This window comes from Oncorhynchus mykiss, chromosome 12, assembly GCF_013265735.2.
Source record: "Oncorhynchus mykiss isolate Arlee chromosome 12, USDA_OmykA_1.1, whole genome shotgun sequence".
Classification (NCBI taxonomy): Eukaryota; Metazoa; Chordata; class Actinopteri; order Salmoniformes; family Salmonidae; genus Oncorhynchus; species Oncorhynchus mykiss.
The window spans coordinates 75,920,974-75,936,473 of NC_048576.1; the positions used below are offsets into that span (position 1 = coordinate 75,920,974).

The window sequence follows — 15,500 nt, forward strand, 5'->3', positions numbered from 1 at the left end:
CAGTGCCTTGCGAAAGTATTCGGCCCCCTTGAACTTTGCGACCTTTTGCCACATTTCAGGCTTCAAACATAAAGATATAAAACTGTATTTTTTTGTGAAGAATCAACAACAAGTGGGACACAATCATGAAGTGGAACGACATTTATTGGATATTTCAAACTTTTTTAACAAATCAAAAACTGAAAAATTGGGCTTGCAAAATTATTCAGCCCCTTTACTTTCAGTGCAGCAAACTCTCTCCAGAAGTTCAGTGAGGATCTCTGAATGACCCAATGTTGACCTAAATGACTAATGATGATAAATACAATCCACCTGTGTGTAATCAAGTCTCTGTATAAATGCACCTGCACTGTGATAGTCTCAGAGGTCCGTTAAAAGCGCAGAGAGCATCATGAAGAACAAGGAACACACCAGGCAGGTCCGAGATACTGTTGTGAAGAAGTTTAAAGCCGGATTTGGATACAAAAAGATTTCCCAAGCTTTAAACATCCCAAGGAGCACTGTGCAAGCGATAATATTGAAATGGAAGGAGTATCAGACCACTGCAAATCTACCAAGACCTGGCCGTCCCTCTAAACTTTCAGCTCATACAAGGAGAAGACTGATCAGAGATGCAGCCAAGAGGCCCATGATCACTCTGGATGAACTGCAGAGATCTACAGCTGAGGTGGGAGACTCTGTCCATAGGACAACAATCAGTCGTATATTGCACAAATCTGGCCTTTATGGAAGAGTGGCAAGAAGAAAGCCATTTCTTAAAGATATCCATAAAAAGTGTTGTTTAAAGTTTGCCACAAGCCACCTGGGAGACACACCAAACATGTGGAAGAAGGTGCTCTGGTCAGATGAAACCAAAATGTAACTTTTTGGCAACAATGCAAAACGTTATGTTTGGCGTAAAAGCAACACAGCTGAACACACCATCCCCACTGTCAAACATGGTGGTGGCAGCATCATGGTTTGGGCCTGCTTTTCTTCAGCAGGGACAGGGAAGATGGTTAAAATTGATGGGAAGATGGATGGAGCCAAATACAGGACCATTCTGGAAGAAAACCTGATGGAGTCTGCAAAAGACCTGAGACTGGGACGGAGATTTGTCTTCCAACAAGACAATGATCCAAAACATAAAGCAAAATCTACAATGGAATGGTTCAAAAATAAACATATCCAGGTGTTAGAATGGCCAAGTCAAAGTCCAGACCTGAATCCAATCGAGAATCTGTGGAAAGAACTGAAAACTGCTGTTCACAAATGCTCTCCATCCAACCTCACTGAGCTCGAGCTGTTTTGCAAGGAGGAATGGGAAAAAATGTCAGTCTCTCGATGTGCAAAACTGATAGAGACATACCCCAAGCGACTTACAGCTGTAATCGCAGCAAAAGGTGGCGCTACAAAGTATTAACTTAAGGGGGCTGAATAATTTTGCACGCCCAATTTTTCAGTTTTTGATTTGTTAAAAAAGTTTGAAATATCCAATAAATGTCGTTCCACTTCATGATTGTGTTCCACTTGTTGTTGATTCTTCACAAAAAAAATACAGTTTTATATCTTTATGTTTGAAGCCTGAAATGTGGCAAAAGGTCGCAAAGTTCAAGGGGGCCGAATACTTTCGCAAGGCACTGTATATGGAGTGTGCGACTCTCTCTGTTTTTGTAGCTTCCAGTTTATTCTCCGTTAGTCAGCACCTCTACACTAAATCATTTTCTCTGGGTGCGCGCCAGCTCATGCTTTTTATTTGAAATATGTTTTGTAACAGCAGCTTCAGTAGCAGTGTTTTAGTGACTCAGTAATAAGAAAAAGAGAAGCTTTAGAGTTGTCGTTTTTCATCGGGGAAGAAGCTAGTTCCCCCCGGGAGGAATTATTTTGGGAATCTGTAACCTTACACCTCTAACCGAGCACCTCAGCTGAAAGGACGAGGCTAGTGAAAGAGGATCGCAAGATTGAGACAGATGGGAAATGTGCCGAAATAGTTGTTAGTGAAAGGCATGCCTGGACATACATTTTATCAAGTTTGACATTTTAAGACAACATATGGGAGAGAGGAGGAGGGAATGTGAAAAGTAAATGATGCAAGACTGAGATAAATGGACGGATTAAATTGTCTCATGTGTTTGAACATTCAATGTAAATACTGACTGAAGAGAGGCAAAAATAATCTTACAGAGAGAGAGAAGACAGAACGAAGTAAAGACAGAGAGGAACAACAGGAAGCGCTTGAATAGGGTCATGAAAATACGGCACATGGTGAGGGATGAAGGAGGTTAGAGGAAGAAGAGGTCAGGAAGGAGAGATGAGGACGGTCAGGAAGGAGAGATGAGGACGGTCAGGAAGGAGAGATGAGGGACGGTCAGGAAGGAGATATGAGGACGGTCAGGAAGGAGAGATGAGGACGGTCAGGAAGGAGAGATGAGGACGGTCAGGAAGGAGAGATGAGGGCGGTCAGGAAGGAGAGATGAGGACGGTCAGAAAGGAGAGATGAGGGCGGTCAGGAAGGAGAGATGAGGGCGGTCAGGAAGGAGAGATGAGGACGGTCAGGAAGGAGAGATGAGGGCGGTCAGGAAGGAGAGATGAGGACGGTCAGGAAGGAGAGATGAAGACGGACAGGAAGGAGAGATGAGGGCGGTCAGGAAGGAGAGATGAGGACGGTCAGCAAGGAGAGATGAGGACGGTCAGCAAGGAGAAATGGAGAATGAGAAAGGAGGGGAAGGGGATGATGGAGGCAGATACATCCCATAATTAGCATAGTAATAGGAGAGTTAAAGGCCACACAATGGGTCAGTGTTGAGTCCAAGTTTTTCCATTTGGAGACAATGCACAACAGAGTTGGTATGAGCCCCAAACCACTCTAATAGCCAGCATGTATTTATTTATTTATTTTTATTTAACCTTTATTTAACCAGGTAGGCAAGTTGAGAAGCCAACCCCCCTCTATTTTACCACCCCAAAGAACACACTCTCTAACTAATAAAGTGGTATCGCCTCAGGGCTTGAAGCTACAAACCAGTCCTCCCCACTCTGAACCTTTTCATCAAGGTTAAGAGATCCAAACTGTGGCCATTTGTATAGATACTGTAAATAGACTGTGTATTCTGAGAAGAGCAGAGGATTGAGAAGAGGATAGAGCAGGGGATAGAGAAGAGAATAGAGAAGAGGAAAGAGAAGAGGATAGAGCAACTTTGGATAAGGGACTCTGGATAAGGGACTCTGGATAAGGGACTTTGTATAGGGGACTCTGGATAAGGGACTTTGGATAGGGGACTCTGGATAATTGACTCTGGATAAGGGACTCTGGATAAGGGACTTTGGATAGGGGACTCTGGATAAGGGACTCTGGATAAGGGACTTTGGATAGGGGACTCTGGATAAGGGACTCTGGATAAGGGACTTTGGATAGGGGACTCTGGATAAGGGACTCGATACGGGACTCTGGATAAGGGACTCTGGATAAGGGACTTTGGATAGGGACTCTGGATAAGGGACTCTGGATAAGGGTACTCTGGATAAGGGACTTTGGATAAGGGACTCGATACGGGACTCTGGATAAGGGACTCTGGATAAGGGACTTTGGATAGGGGACTCTGGATAAGGGACTCTGGATAAGGGACTCTGGATAAGGGACTTTGGATAGGGGACTCTGGATAAGGGACTCTGGATAAGGGACTTTGGATAGGGGACTCTGGATAAGGGACTCTGGATAAGGGACTTTGGATAGGGGACTCTGGATAAGGGACTTTGGATAGGGACTCTGGATAAGGGACTCTGGATAAGGGTACTCTGGATAAGGGACTTTGGATAAGGGACTCGAAACGGGACTCTGGATACGGGACTCTGGATAAGGGACTTTGGATAGGGGACTCTGGATAAGGGACTCTGGATAAGGGACTCTGGATAAGGGACTTTGGATAGGGGACTCTGGATAAGGGACTCTGGATAAGGGACTATGGATAAGGGACTTTGGATAAGGGACTCTGGATAAGGGACTCTGGATAAGCGACTCTGGATAAGCGACTCTGGATAAGGGACTCTGGATAAGAGAAGTAAAATGTAGTTGCACATCCAGAAAATGTATGCACGCATGATTTTAAGTCGCTTAGGATAAAAGTGTCTGCTAAATGTCATGTATTATTATAATTATATTAAGTACCTCTGCACACCTGCTCTGGCTAAGACATGTATAACTTGGAGGTCATAACATATATGCAGTGTGTTCAGTGAGGCAGGGTTCAAAGAACCTGGCAATGTCCCTGGGTTTGTCTGCACCACTATTTGGCCTCTGTGACCCCTATTCAGATTCCCTCTCTGTTCTACCAAGACCAGATGGGTAGTACCTGAGCGTATCTCTGAAGTTTCCGTAACAGCTCTATGTGACCGACTCTGGTGCAGAAACCAAATTTTTCTTTTGGACGATTGAGTCAGTTTTTCTTCTGTCTTGTGTTGAGACTGCAACTGTTTCTGGACTTCATTTCCCACCGTACCATCAGGCCATGACTACCAGAGACGACTCTGTCCTGTCTTTGATTTCCTGCTCCAGAGAATCCTTGTAATCAGTAATGGCCTCAGATCCCCTTGATACACTACGTATTTTACGATTTGATATGCTTTTCATTTTACATTTAGATATTCTTGTTTTGTAGAGTCCCGTAAGTCGCTTAGCGGATCATGAGTGATCAGACATACAGTGGGGCAAAAAAGTATTTAGTCAGCCACCAAATGTGCAAGTTCTCCCACTTAAAAAGATGAGAGATGCCTGTCATTTTCATCATAGGTACACTTCAACTATGACAGACAAAATGAAAGAAAACAAATCCAGAAAATCACATGGTAGGATTTTTAATTAATTAATTTGCAAATTGTGGTGGAAAATAAGTATTTGGTCACCTACAAACAAGCAAGATTTCTGGCTCTCACAGACCTGTAACTTCTAGTGACTCCCCATCCCGCGTGCGGGAGCGTAATCATCGACTGACACTAATTAGCATAATGTAACGGACATAAATATTCCTAGAAAATATTCCTATTCATGAAAATCACAAGTGAAATGTATTGAGACACAGCTTAGCCTTTTGTTAATCACCCTGTCATCTCAGATTTTAAAAATATGCTTTACAGCCAAAGCTAGACAAGCATTTGTGTAAGTTTATCGATAGCCTAGCATAGCATTTTTGTCCAGCTAGCAGCAGGTAACTTGGTCACGGAAATCAGAAAAGCAATCAAATTAAATCGTTTACCTTTGATGAGCTTCGGATGTTTTCACTCACGAGACTCCCAGTTAGATAGCCAATGTTCCTTTTTTCCAAAAATATTATTTTTGTAGGCGAAATAGCTCCGTTTGTTCTTCATGTTTGGCTGAGAAATCACCCGGAAATTGCAGTCATGAAAACTCAAAAAAATATTCAAAATTAGCTCCATAATATCGACAGAAACATGGCAAACGTTGTTTATGATCAATCCCCTTTTTCAAATATCTATTTGATAATATATCCACCGGGACAATTGGTTTTTCAGTAGGACCGATTGGAATAATGACTACCTCTGTATTTTACGCGAGAATCACTCTGGGAGCCATCAGGTGACCAGTTGCGCAATGTAGCCGCTTACGGGTATTCTTCAACATAAATGCGTAAAACTACGTCACAATGCTGTAGACACCTTGGGGAATACGGAGAAAAAGTAATCTGGTTGATAGCCCATTCACTGCTCAATAGGGACGCATTGGAACACAGAGCTTTCAAAAGATGAGTCACTTCCGGGTTGGATTTTTCTCAGGCTTTCGCCTGCAATATCAGTTCTGTTATACTCACAGACAATATTTTTACAGTTTTGGAAACTTTAGAGTGTTTTCTAATCTAAGCTGTCAATTATATGCATATTCTAGCATCTTGTTCTGACAAAATATCCCGTTTACTACGGGAACGTTATTTTTCCAAAAATTAAATACTGCCCCCTAGTCAGAAAAGGTTTTTAAGAGGCTCCTCTGTCCTCCACTCGTTACCTGTATTAATGGCACCTGTTTGAACTTGTTACCAGTATAACAGACACCTTTCCACAACCTCAAACAGTCACACTCCAAACTCCACTATGGCCAAGACCAAAGAGCTGTCAAAGGACACCAGAAACAAAGTTGTAGACCTGCACCAGGCTGGGAAGACTGAATCTGCAATAGGTAAGCAGCTTGGTTTGAAAAAATCAACTGTGGGAGCAATTATTAGGAAATGGAAGACATACAAGACCACTGATAATCTCCCTCGATCTGGGGCCCAAGATCTCACCCCGTGGGGTCAAAATGATCACAAGAACGGTGAGCAAAAATCCCAGAAACACACGGGGGGACCTAGTGAATGACCTGCAAAGAGTTGGGACCAAAGTAACAAAGCCTACCAACACTACGCCGCCAGGGACTCAAATCCTGCAGTGCCAGACGTGTCCCCCTGCTTTAGCCAGTACATGTCCAGGCCTGTCTGAAATTTGCTAGAGAGCATTTGGATGATCCAGAAGAAGATTGAGAGAATGTCATATGGTCAGATGAAACCAAAATATAACTTTTGGTAAAAACTCAACTCGTCGTGTTTGGAGTTCAAAGAATGCTGAGTTGCATCCAAAGAACACCATACCTACTGTGAAGCATGGGGGTGGAAACATCATGCTTTGGGGCTGTTTTTCTGCAAAGGGACCAGGACGACTGATCCGTTTAAAGGAAAGAATGAATGGGGCCATGTATCGTGAGATTTTGAGTGAAAACCTCCTTCCATCAGCAAGTGCATTGAAGATGAAACGTGGCTGGGTCTTTCAGCATGACAATGATCCAAACACACCGCCCGGGCAACGAAGGAGTGGCTTCGTAAGAAGCATTTCAAGGTCCTGGAGTGGCCTAGCCAGTCTCCAGATCTCAACCCCATAGAAAATCTTTGGAGGGAGTTGAAAGTCCGTGTTGCCCAGCAACAGCCCCAAAACATCACTGCTCTAGAGGAGATCTGCATGGAGGAATGGGCCAAAATACCAGCAACAGTGTGTGAAAACCTTGTGAAGACTTACAGAAAACGTTTTATCTCTGTCATTGCCAACAAAGGGTATATAACAAAGTATTGATAAACTTTTGTTATTGACCAACTACTTATTTTCCACCATAATTTGCAAATAAATTCATAAAAAATGCTACAAAGTGATTTTTCTCATTTTGTCTGTCATAGTTGAAGTGTACCTCTGATTAAAATTACAGGCCTCTCTCATCTTTTTAAGTGGGAGAACTTGCACAATTAGTGACTGACTAAATACTTTTTTGCCCCACTGTAACTGCCTCAGTCTGATAGTTGATCCAGGGAGCTGGGAGGGTGAACACACTGGAACAAATCCACCACTAGAGGGAACGCTTGCCTCAGTATTCTCTGCTGGAGACCTCGCTGATGGAATCGTGTTCAGAGTCACCTAGTGGCGCAGCACGGGAACAACAACTCCATCCATCCATCCCTTTATTCTCTCCTCACTTCCTGGATTTCCTCCTCTGCATTCAACTGTTTGTTAGTCAGTGCACAAATATTGTTCATATTCTACATGTACAGAGACAGTCAAATAACATACATTATACATATTTATTTTCAACATCAGAAGGTACACACAAGGAATGAAGTGCGTTCTATCATTTACTCGCTGTTCAAGCTTGTGTTGGTCAGGGTATTTGTCTGTTCTGTTTCGCCACGCACGGCATGTTAATAGAGACGTGCAAGCCGGGAGACTGAGCGGCAGAGATAAATCAACACAATTATTTCAGGAAATAATATGACACAGTTGTTTTACAAACACAAACCAGATATAGTAGCATAATAAAGATTCCTCACTGTCATCGCTCAGCATTTACTCCATGCTGCTGCTAGCATATCGACATGTACACACAACCCCTCAAATACAGTACGTTCATTGTAAAAATATAAAGTAGCAGTTGCATTTTGTGGTAACAACGTTTCCCGTGTGCCTCAACTGCCACAAAGGTCTGGTAATTTGAAAAAGTGCAAGTTTTGACTTGAAAAGCCTACTGTCATACTGAATGCCCAGTGCTCTCTCTCTCTCTCTCTCTCTCTCTCTCTCTCTCTCTCTCTCTCTCTCTCTCTCTCTCTCTCTCTCTCTCTCTCTCTCTCTCTCACACACACACACACACACACACACACACACACACACACACACACACACACACATTCAAGTTGATATAATCCTCACAAACAATTTTGCAGACGTAAAAATGGCGAAAGTTACTCAAGAACAAAATGTTGTTGGATGAAGATGAAGAGAAAAACAGGTGCAGTGTAGTGCAGGAAACAGACAAGGGACATGTACATCTTTCAGACAACTACACACAATAGGAGCTACGGTGCAGGAGATTCATGAATAATTTCATACACAAACCATATGCCAACAAACAAGACAACGTTGTTTATATTTGACTTAGTGGGAAAGAGATGAAATATAGACACTTTGGAATACACAAAGATGTTTCTCTCTATTCAGTCTCTCTAGAATCAACCTTTATGAGATCTCACGTTCTAAAGACGACAGCTTTCAGATGATTCCCCTAAAGGTGTCTATCGGGAAACGCCTTTAAAGTGACAGGAGAGACCAGATAAGTAACTCATGATAAGTTCTCTACTGATATACACTGAAGAGAGGGACTTTCCATTATGTCACATTCATGCTCCTTTTGCAACACAAAAACCAGGCTTTAATAAAAAGGTGAGAAAAAGCTACCTGATTCTGGAGAATGAAAACACCTAGTTCTTTTCTCCAGCAAATGACGAACTGGATTTCAGACAATAAGACCCTTAGCTATGATTATTTAATGATTGCGTTGGTCATTGTATTGTTGTTATTACGCACAGTAACAACCGATACATGATTAATTGATCTATGCTAAACACACTATGAAAACAATGTGTGTAAATGAGTAAATTAGGGAGAAAAGAGGCTCAGAGGAAAACTTGACTGAAGAACAATAGTGCAAATAGTAGAAAGCAGCAAACTATCCTGTCTGTTATATTGCACAGCTGAACTGAGAGTTGATACAGTGTTTGAACCCACGTATGATTCATATTACATGTCATATCACCAATCATTTTATCATTACAGAACACTGGAGGTTGATTCCACATCAAAATATCATGTATCATGTCCAAATTAAACAAACGGCGTAATACGACTGTGTAGATAAACATCATACCTACCTACTTGAATGTCACTCAAATATTCTGGGTATCTTCCCTGCACATTTCCTCCTGAGACAGTTTCTGTAGCAGAAGTGCTCCTTTGGTCAAATGTCTGTTTATCCTTCATTGCACACGTCTCAACAAGTAATTATTTGTCTCATCCTCAGCTCTCTGCCGGAACTGTCCATCTCTTGGTGTTCTTTTCCTATTACCTCGTTAAAAGAGTCGCCCGTTCATACAATCTCATGTGTAATTATCTCTCTAGGTGACTGTCCCACAGCCCAACTGAGGTACACGTATGGGTGAGGTGTGCAGAGTAGAACCACTACCTCAGCCTCCCATTTGGTTCTCTACACAAACAAAAACATGGGCTCAGGTTAAAGTACAAAATAATGCTGGCAAGGCGAAAGGGGTGTAGATCTAGTACTAAATCCAGCGCAAAACGTGCAAAAAACAAATGGAAGACCTCACTTCAAGACCTACAGGTAGGTATATACAGTTGAAGTCGGAAGTTTACATACACATTAGCCAAATACATTTAAACATTTACATTTCTGACATTTAATCCTAATAAAAATTCCCTGTCTTAGGTCAGTTAGGATCACCACTTTATTTTAAGAATGTGAAATGTCAGAATAATAGCAGATATAATTATTTATTTCAGCTTTTATCTCTTTCATCACATTCCCAGTGAGTCAGAAGTTTGCATACACTCAATTAGTATTTGGTAGCATTGCCTTTAAATTGTTTAACTTGGGTCAAACGTTTCGAGTAGCCTTCCACAAGCTTCCCACAATAAGTTGGGGGACTTTTAGCCCATTCCTCCTGACAGAGCTGGTGTAACTGAGTCAGGTTTGTAGACCTCCTTGCTCACACACGCATTTTCAGTTCTGCCCACACATTTTCTATAGGATTTAGGTCAGGGCTTTGTGATGGCCACTCCAATACCTTGACTTTGTTGTCCTTAAGCCATTTTGCCACAACTTTGGAATTATGCCTGGGGTCATTGTCCATTTGGAAGACCCATTTGCGACCAAGCTTTAACTTCCTGACTGAATTCTTGAAATGTTGCTTCAATTTATCCCCCTAATTTTCCATCCTCATGAAGCCATCCATCTATTTTGTGAAGTGCACCAGTCCCTCCTGCAGCAAAGCACCCCCACAACATGATGCTGCCACCCCCGTGCTTCACGGTTAGGATAGTGTTCTTCGGCTTGCAAGCATCCCCCTTTTTCCTCCAAACATAACGATGGTCATTATGAGAAAATAGTTATATTTTTGTTTCATCAGACCAGAGGACATTTCTCCAAAAAGTACGATCTTTGTCCCCATGTGTAGTTGCAAACCGTAGTCTGGCTTTTTTATGGCGGTTTTGGAACAGTGGCTTCTTCCTTGCTGAGTGGCCTTTCAGGTTATGTCGATATATATATATTTTTTACTGTGGAGATAGAGACATTTGTACCTGTTTCCTCCAGCATCTTCAGAAGGTTCTTTGCTGTTGTTCTGGGATTGATATGCACTTTTCGCACCAAAGTACGTTCATTTCTAGGAGACAGAACTCATCTCCTTCCTGAGCGGTATGACGGCTGCGTGGTCCCATGGTGTTTATACTTGCGTACTATTGTTTGTACAGATGAACGTGGTACCTTCAGGCATTTGGAAATTGCTCCCAAGGATGAACCAGACTTGAATGAACCAAAAATTCTGGGGCTGATTTCTTTAGATTTCCCATAATGTCAAGCAAAGAGGCACTGAGTTTGAAGGTAGGCCTTGAAATACATCCACAGGTACACCTCCAATTGACTCAAATTATGTCAATTAGCCCATCATAAGCTTCTAAAGCCATGACATCATTTTCTGGAATTTTTAAAGCTGTTTAAAGGCACAGTCAACTTAGTGTATGTAAACATCTGACCAACTGGAATTGTGATACAGTGAATTATAAGTGAAAGAGTCTGTCTGTAAACAAAAAAATGACTTGTGTCATGCACAAAGAAGATGTCCTAACCGACTTGCCAAAACTATAGTTTGTTAGCAAGAAATTTGTGGAGTGGTTGAAAAACGAATTTTAATGACTCTAAGTGTGTGTAAACTTCCGACTTTAACTATATGAATGGAGGGGTTGGGAAGGGTCTGAGGGGGCCATCCCTTTGCCTCAGATTCCTGACTCACTTTTATATGTCAGTGGATCACGAGTAATGGTCGTCTGTAGGATGTCAAAATCCATCTGATTGTCCAAAACACACAGCATGCTGCTGCCGGATGTCATTGTGGCTGTGTCCTGAAACAAATTATGAAAGTCTACAGAAACTGAATTCCTCCTTTCCTCCTCCCTGTCTTTTCCTTTTTGCCTATCCAGTTCATCCTCGTCCTCTCCACAGCTCAGGGCTACCTCATTCTCATAGCAGAAGGCGCTGGGGGAGTGGGGGGTTACGAGGTGCTGGGTGATTCTGGGGCTGGTTGGGAATAGTGAGTGGGAGGAGGCGGATGAGGCAGGCCGGCTGGCCGTCTCACTGAGCTCCTTGGCGCTGCAGTGGGGTGTGGAGGGCACCTCGTAGGTCTTGTGGAAGCGAGCATAGTCCACCTGATACTTGGTTCGGTCCTCAAAGATCACAGGCTCAAACCTATGCCCCCATAGGATCTCCTTGGCCAGATAGGAGCTGCGGGCCTGGGTGGTCATGGCGGTGGCCTCCACCATGCCCTCCAAGATCACTACGATCTCAAAGTCATCAGACTCCAGATCAGCCCGGCTCACAGTATACAGGGGGCTGTCCTCGTCGATCTCATGGACGATAACCAGAGGAGAAACCAGAAAGAGTCTGTCTATGCCTTCGTCGTAGCCTACATTGAGATCCCTCTGCTCTAGAGGGATAAACTCTCCCTCTGCCGTGACGTAGGGTCGAATGAGCTGTGCCCGCACATGGGCCTCCACGATGTGGCTCTTGCGCAGGTTACCCACCCGCCACATGAGGCACAGCTTGCCATCGCGCAGGGAAATCACAGCGTTTTTCGAGAACAGCAGGGTCTGGTTCCTCTTCTTAGGGCGTGCCATTTTGACCATGATTGTGCCAAGCATGAAGGAGTCAATGATGCATCCCACTATGGACTGGACCACCACTGTGATCACTGCCACAGGGCACTCCTCAGTGACACAGCGCCACCCATAACCAATGGTGGTCTGGGTCTCGACGGAGAATAGGAAGGCTCCGACAAAGCCCTCCACATGAAGGAGGCATGGCTGCCACGTTTTCTGCACCCCTTCAACTTCACCAACCCCAAGCCCATTCCCTTCCAACCCTGAAGAGGAACTCATTCCAGGGTGCTCATCAAAATCCCCATGGGCTCTGGAAACTGAATAGAAGATTACTCCAAAAAACATCCAGGAGGACAGGAAGGTCGAGCAGAAGAGGAGTAGTAAGTATCTCCAGCGGATGTCCACGCAGGTGGTAAAGATGTCGGCCAGGTAACGTTGCGATTTCTCCTCCATGTTAGAGAATACCACGTTGCAATGCCCATTTTTCTTGACGAAGCGACTTCTTAGTTGGCTCGATCCTGTAGTAGAGATCTTTCCGTTGTAATTGTTCATCCTACGACCTGTGGCTCCTGATATCCTATCTCCTCCGGATGTGCCACTAGGGGAGAGGAACCGGCTATTTGGCGAGCTGTGGCCGTTGTGGAGCCCAAGTGTGGAGATTTTCAGGCCCTCCTCATCTGGCGCTGCGAAGTTGTACCTGTTGGGTTAACAAAAGGGAAAGTATGGATAAATAAGAAAATTTACCAGAGTGATGCAAGAGATGTGAGAGTGGTTTGAGAGAGGGTGTAGAACAGGAAGAGTTGAGGTTATAAAACTGTGTCCGTGGTGTCATAGGGCTATCTGTTCTTACCAGTGTGCCCTACAGGACACAGTGACTATGAATAGCTTGTTAACTCTGCACAGTGTGAGAGACATAATGTATGACTCACATTCTCTCATGCATTAAGACCGCGCTTAGGAAGGATATGCTGTGAATGAGAAATTTATTACAGTCCTATAAGGGTATCCTTCTTGAATACAAAGGTAGCATGAAATGTTGCTTTCTCACTTTCCATTTGACCTACCTCTGGTAACCTCTTAATATTGATCAGACTGACCTGTCTCTCTCCTCTGGAGAGGATAACCTGGGAAGGTGAGTTGTGTTTAGCTATTTGAGAGGGATTGCGGTCATCACGGGTTTAGGGATTATACATGAGCCAAGTCTCTTGACAGCCTATGTTGACTGGGACATACAGACATTATATTGACCAATTTATAGTGCTCCATTGATCAGGAAACTATATTCAACCATATACTTGTTGAATTTTTAATGTTTGCACTATTTTGGTTCCATTCATTTGATATTGAAGTTATGTACATTTGAAGTCAGAAGTTCACATACACATTAGCCAAATACCTTTAAACTCAGTTTTTCATAATTCATTACATTTAATCCCAGTAACAATTCCCTGTCTTAGGTCAGTTAGGATCACCACCTTATTTAAAGAATGTGAAATGTCAGAATAATAGTAGAGAGAACTATTTATTTCAGCTTTTATTTCTTTCATCACATTCCCAGTGGGTCAGAACTTTACATACACTCAATTAGTATTTGGTAGCAATGCCTTTAAATTGTTTAACTTGGGTCAAACGTTTCGAGTAGCCTTCCACAAGCTTCCCACTTGAAATACATCCACAGGTACACCTCAAATTGACTCAAATTATGTCAATTAACCTATCAGAAGCTTCTAAAGCCATGACATAATTTTCTGGAATTTTCCAAGCTGTTTAAAGGCACAGTCAACTTAGTGTATGTAAACTTCTGACCCACTGGAATTGTGATACAGTGAATTATAAGTTAAATAATCTGTCTGTAAACAATTGTTGGAAAAATTACTTGTGTCATGCACAAAGTAGATGTTCTAACTGACTTTCCAAACTATAGTTTGTTAACAAGAAATTTGTGGAGTGGTTGAAAAACAAGTTTTATTGACTCCAACCTAAGTGTATGTAAACTTCCAACTTCAACTGTACATTGGCGAGCTAAGGTTGTCCGTTTCCCTGTGATAACACAAATAAGGAGAAGCATTGTCAGCTTTGGAGACATAATGTATGACCAGTGATGGAAAAAGTACCCAATTGTCATACTTGAGTAAAAGTCAAGATAACTTAATAGAAAATTACTCAAGTAAAAGTGAAAGTCACCCAGTAAAATACTACTTGAGAAAAGGTCTAAAAGTATTTGGTTTTAAATATACTTAGCTATCAAAGGTAAATGTAGTTGCTAAAATATACATAAGTATCAAAAGTAAAAGTAGAAATCATTTCAAATTCCTTATATTAAGCAAACCAGACAGCACCATTTTCTTGTTTTTATTTATTTACGTATCGCCAGGGGCACACTCCAACACTCAGACATCATTTACAATTAAAGCATGTGTGTTTAGTGAGTCTGCAAGATCAGAGGCAGTAGGGATGACCAGTGATGTTCTCTTGATAAGTGTCTGAAATCCTGTCCTGCTAAGCATTCAAAATGTTACGAGTACTTTGGGGTGTCAGGGAACATGTGTAGAGTAAAAAGTACATTATTTTCATTAGGAATGTAGTGAAGTAAAAGTAAAATTGTAAGTAAAAATATAAATAGTAATATCCCCAAAATTACTTAAGTAGTACTTTCATTTTTACACCACTGGGTATGACACAGGTATGACAGAATCCATTCATGGCATCCTCACCTGTTGGCCCGTGCTGTTCCCATGGCACCAGTGATCATCAGGTGGTCAGTAGGTCTATAAGTAGGGTGGGAGGCTGGACTCCGCCCTGGCAAGTAGTCTACTGCGAAAGATTTGGTATCGGCATGGCAACTGTCAATGTGTGCACGGACGGCATCCCCCGGTGAAGACAACTACAGGGAGAAAGATTTTACATTTTGCCAAGATTCCTACACAGTACAAGTGTGGGATATTAATTTGACCTATATAGTCAGGGCAAAATAGTCCTGCAGCAAAATTATTCAAACATTTAGTCCATAATGTTACTTGATCGGTGGTTAGGCTATTAGCTGGTCAAAATGAGACTACATGAAAAGTGAAATACTGTTAATATAACTGCAGGTTTTCAGTGAATGTATGAAATCACAAAGCTCATCTACATTTCCTGCTTCTCAGGAAAATTCTCAGCCAAAATAATAATGATAAAATTAAGATCCTACATCTGTACCTGTGCATCACCATATCATTTTGCACAGATTTGGATAACTATCCCTCAACATTCATAACTGATTTAGTGTGAGCATATTT

The 15,500-nt window shown here is 42.4% G+C and overlaps 1 protein-coding gene and 1 long non-coding RNA gene across 2 annotated transcripts in view; one reads left to right on the plus strand and one right to left on the minus strand.

Annotated features, from left to right (window-relative positions):
• The window catches only part of LOC110538350, a 37,701-nt gene that overhangs the window by 17,112 nt on the left and 5,089 nt on the right, over positions 1-15,500 (plus strand). The window lies entirely within an intron of this gene.
• LOC110538349 (inward rectifier potassium channel 4-like) lies at positions 11,200-12,910 on the minus strand. The gene has a single exon (XM_021625105.2). The coding sequence runs from the start codon at positions 12,772-12,774 to the stop codon at positions 11,344-11,346; it is 1,431 nt and encodes a 476-aa protein (XP_021480780.2). The 5' UTR covers positions 12,775-12,910; the 3' UTR covers positions 11,200-11,343.

Excerpts from the sequence above, each read along its gene's own strand:
- LOC110538349 (XM_021625105.2), bottom strand. The coding sequence starts at position 12,774 with ATGAACAATTACAACGGAAAGATCTCTACTACAGGATCGAGCCAACTA.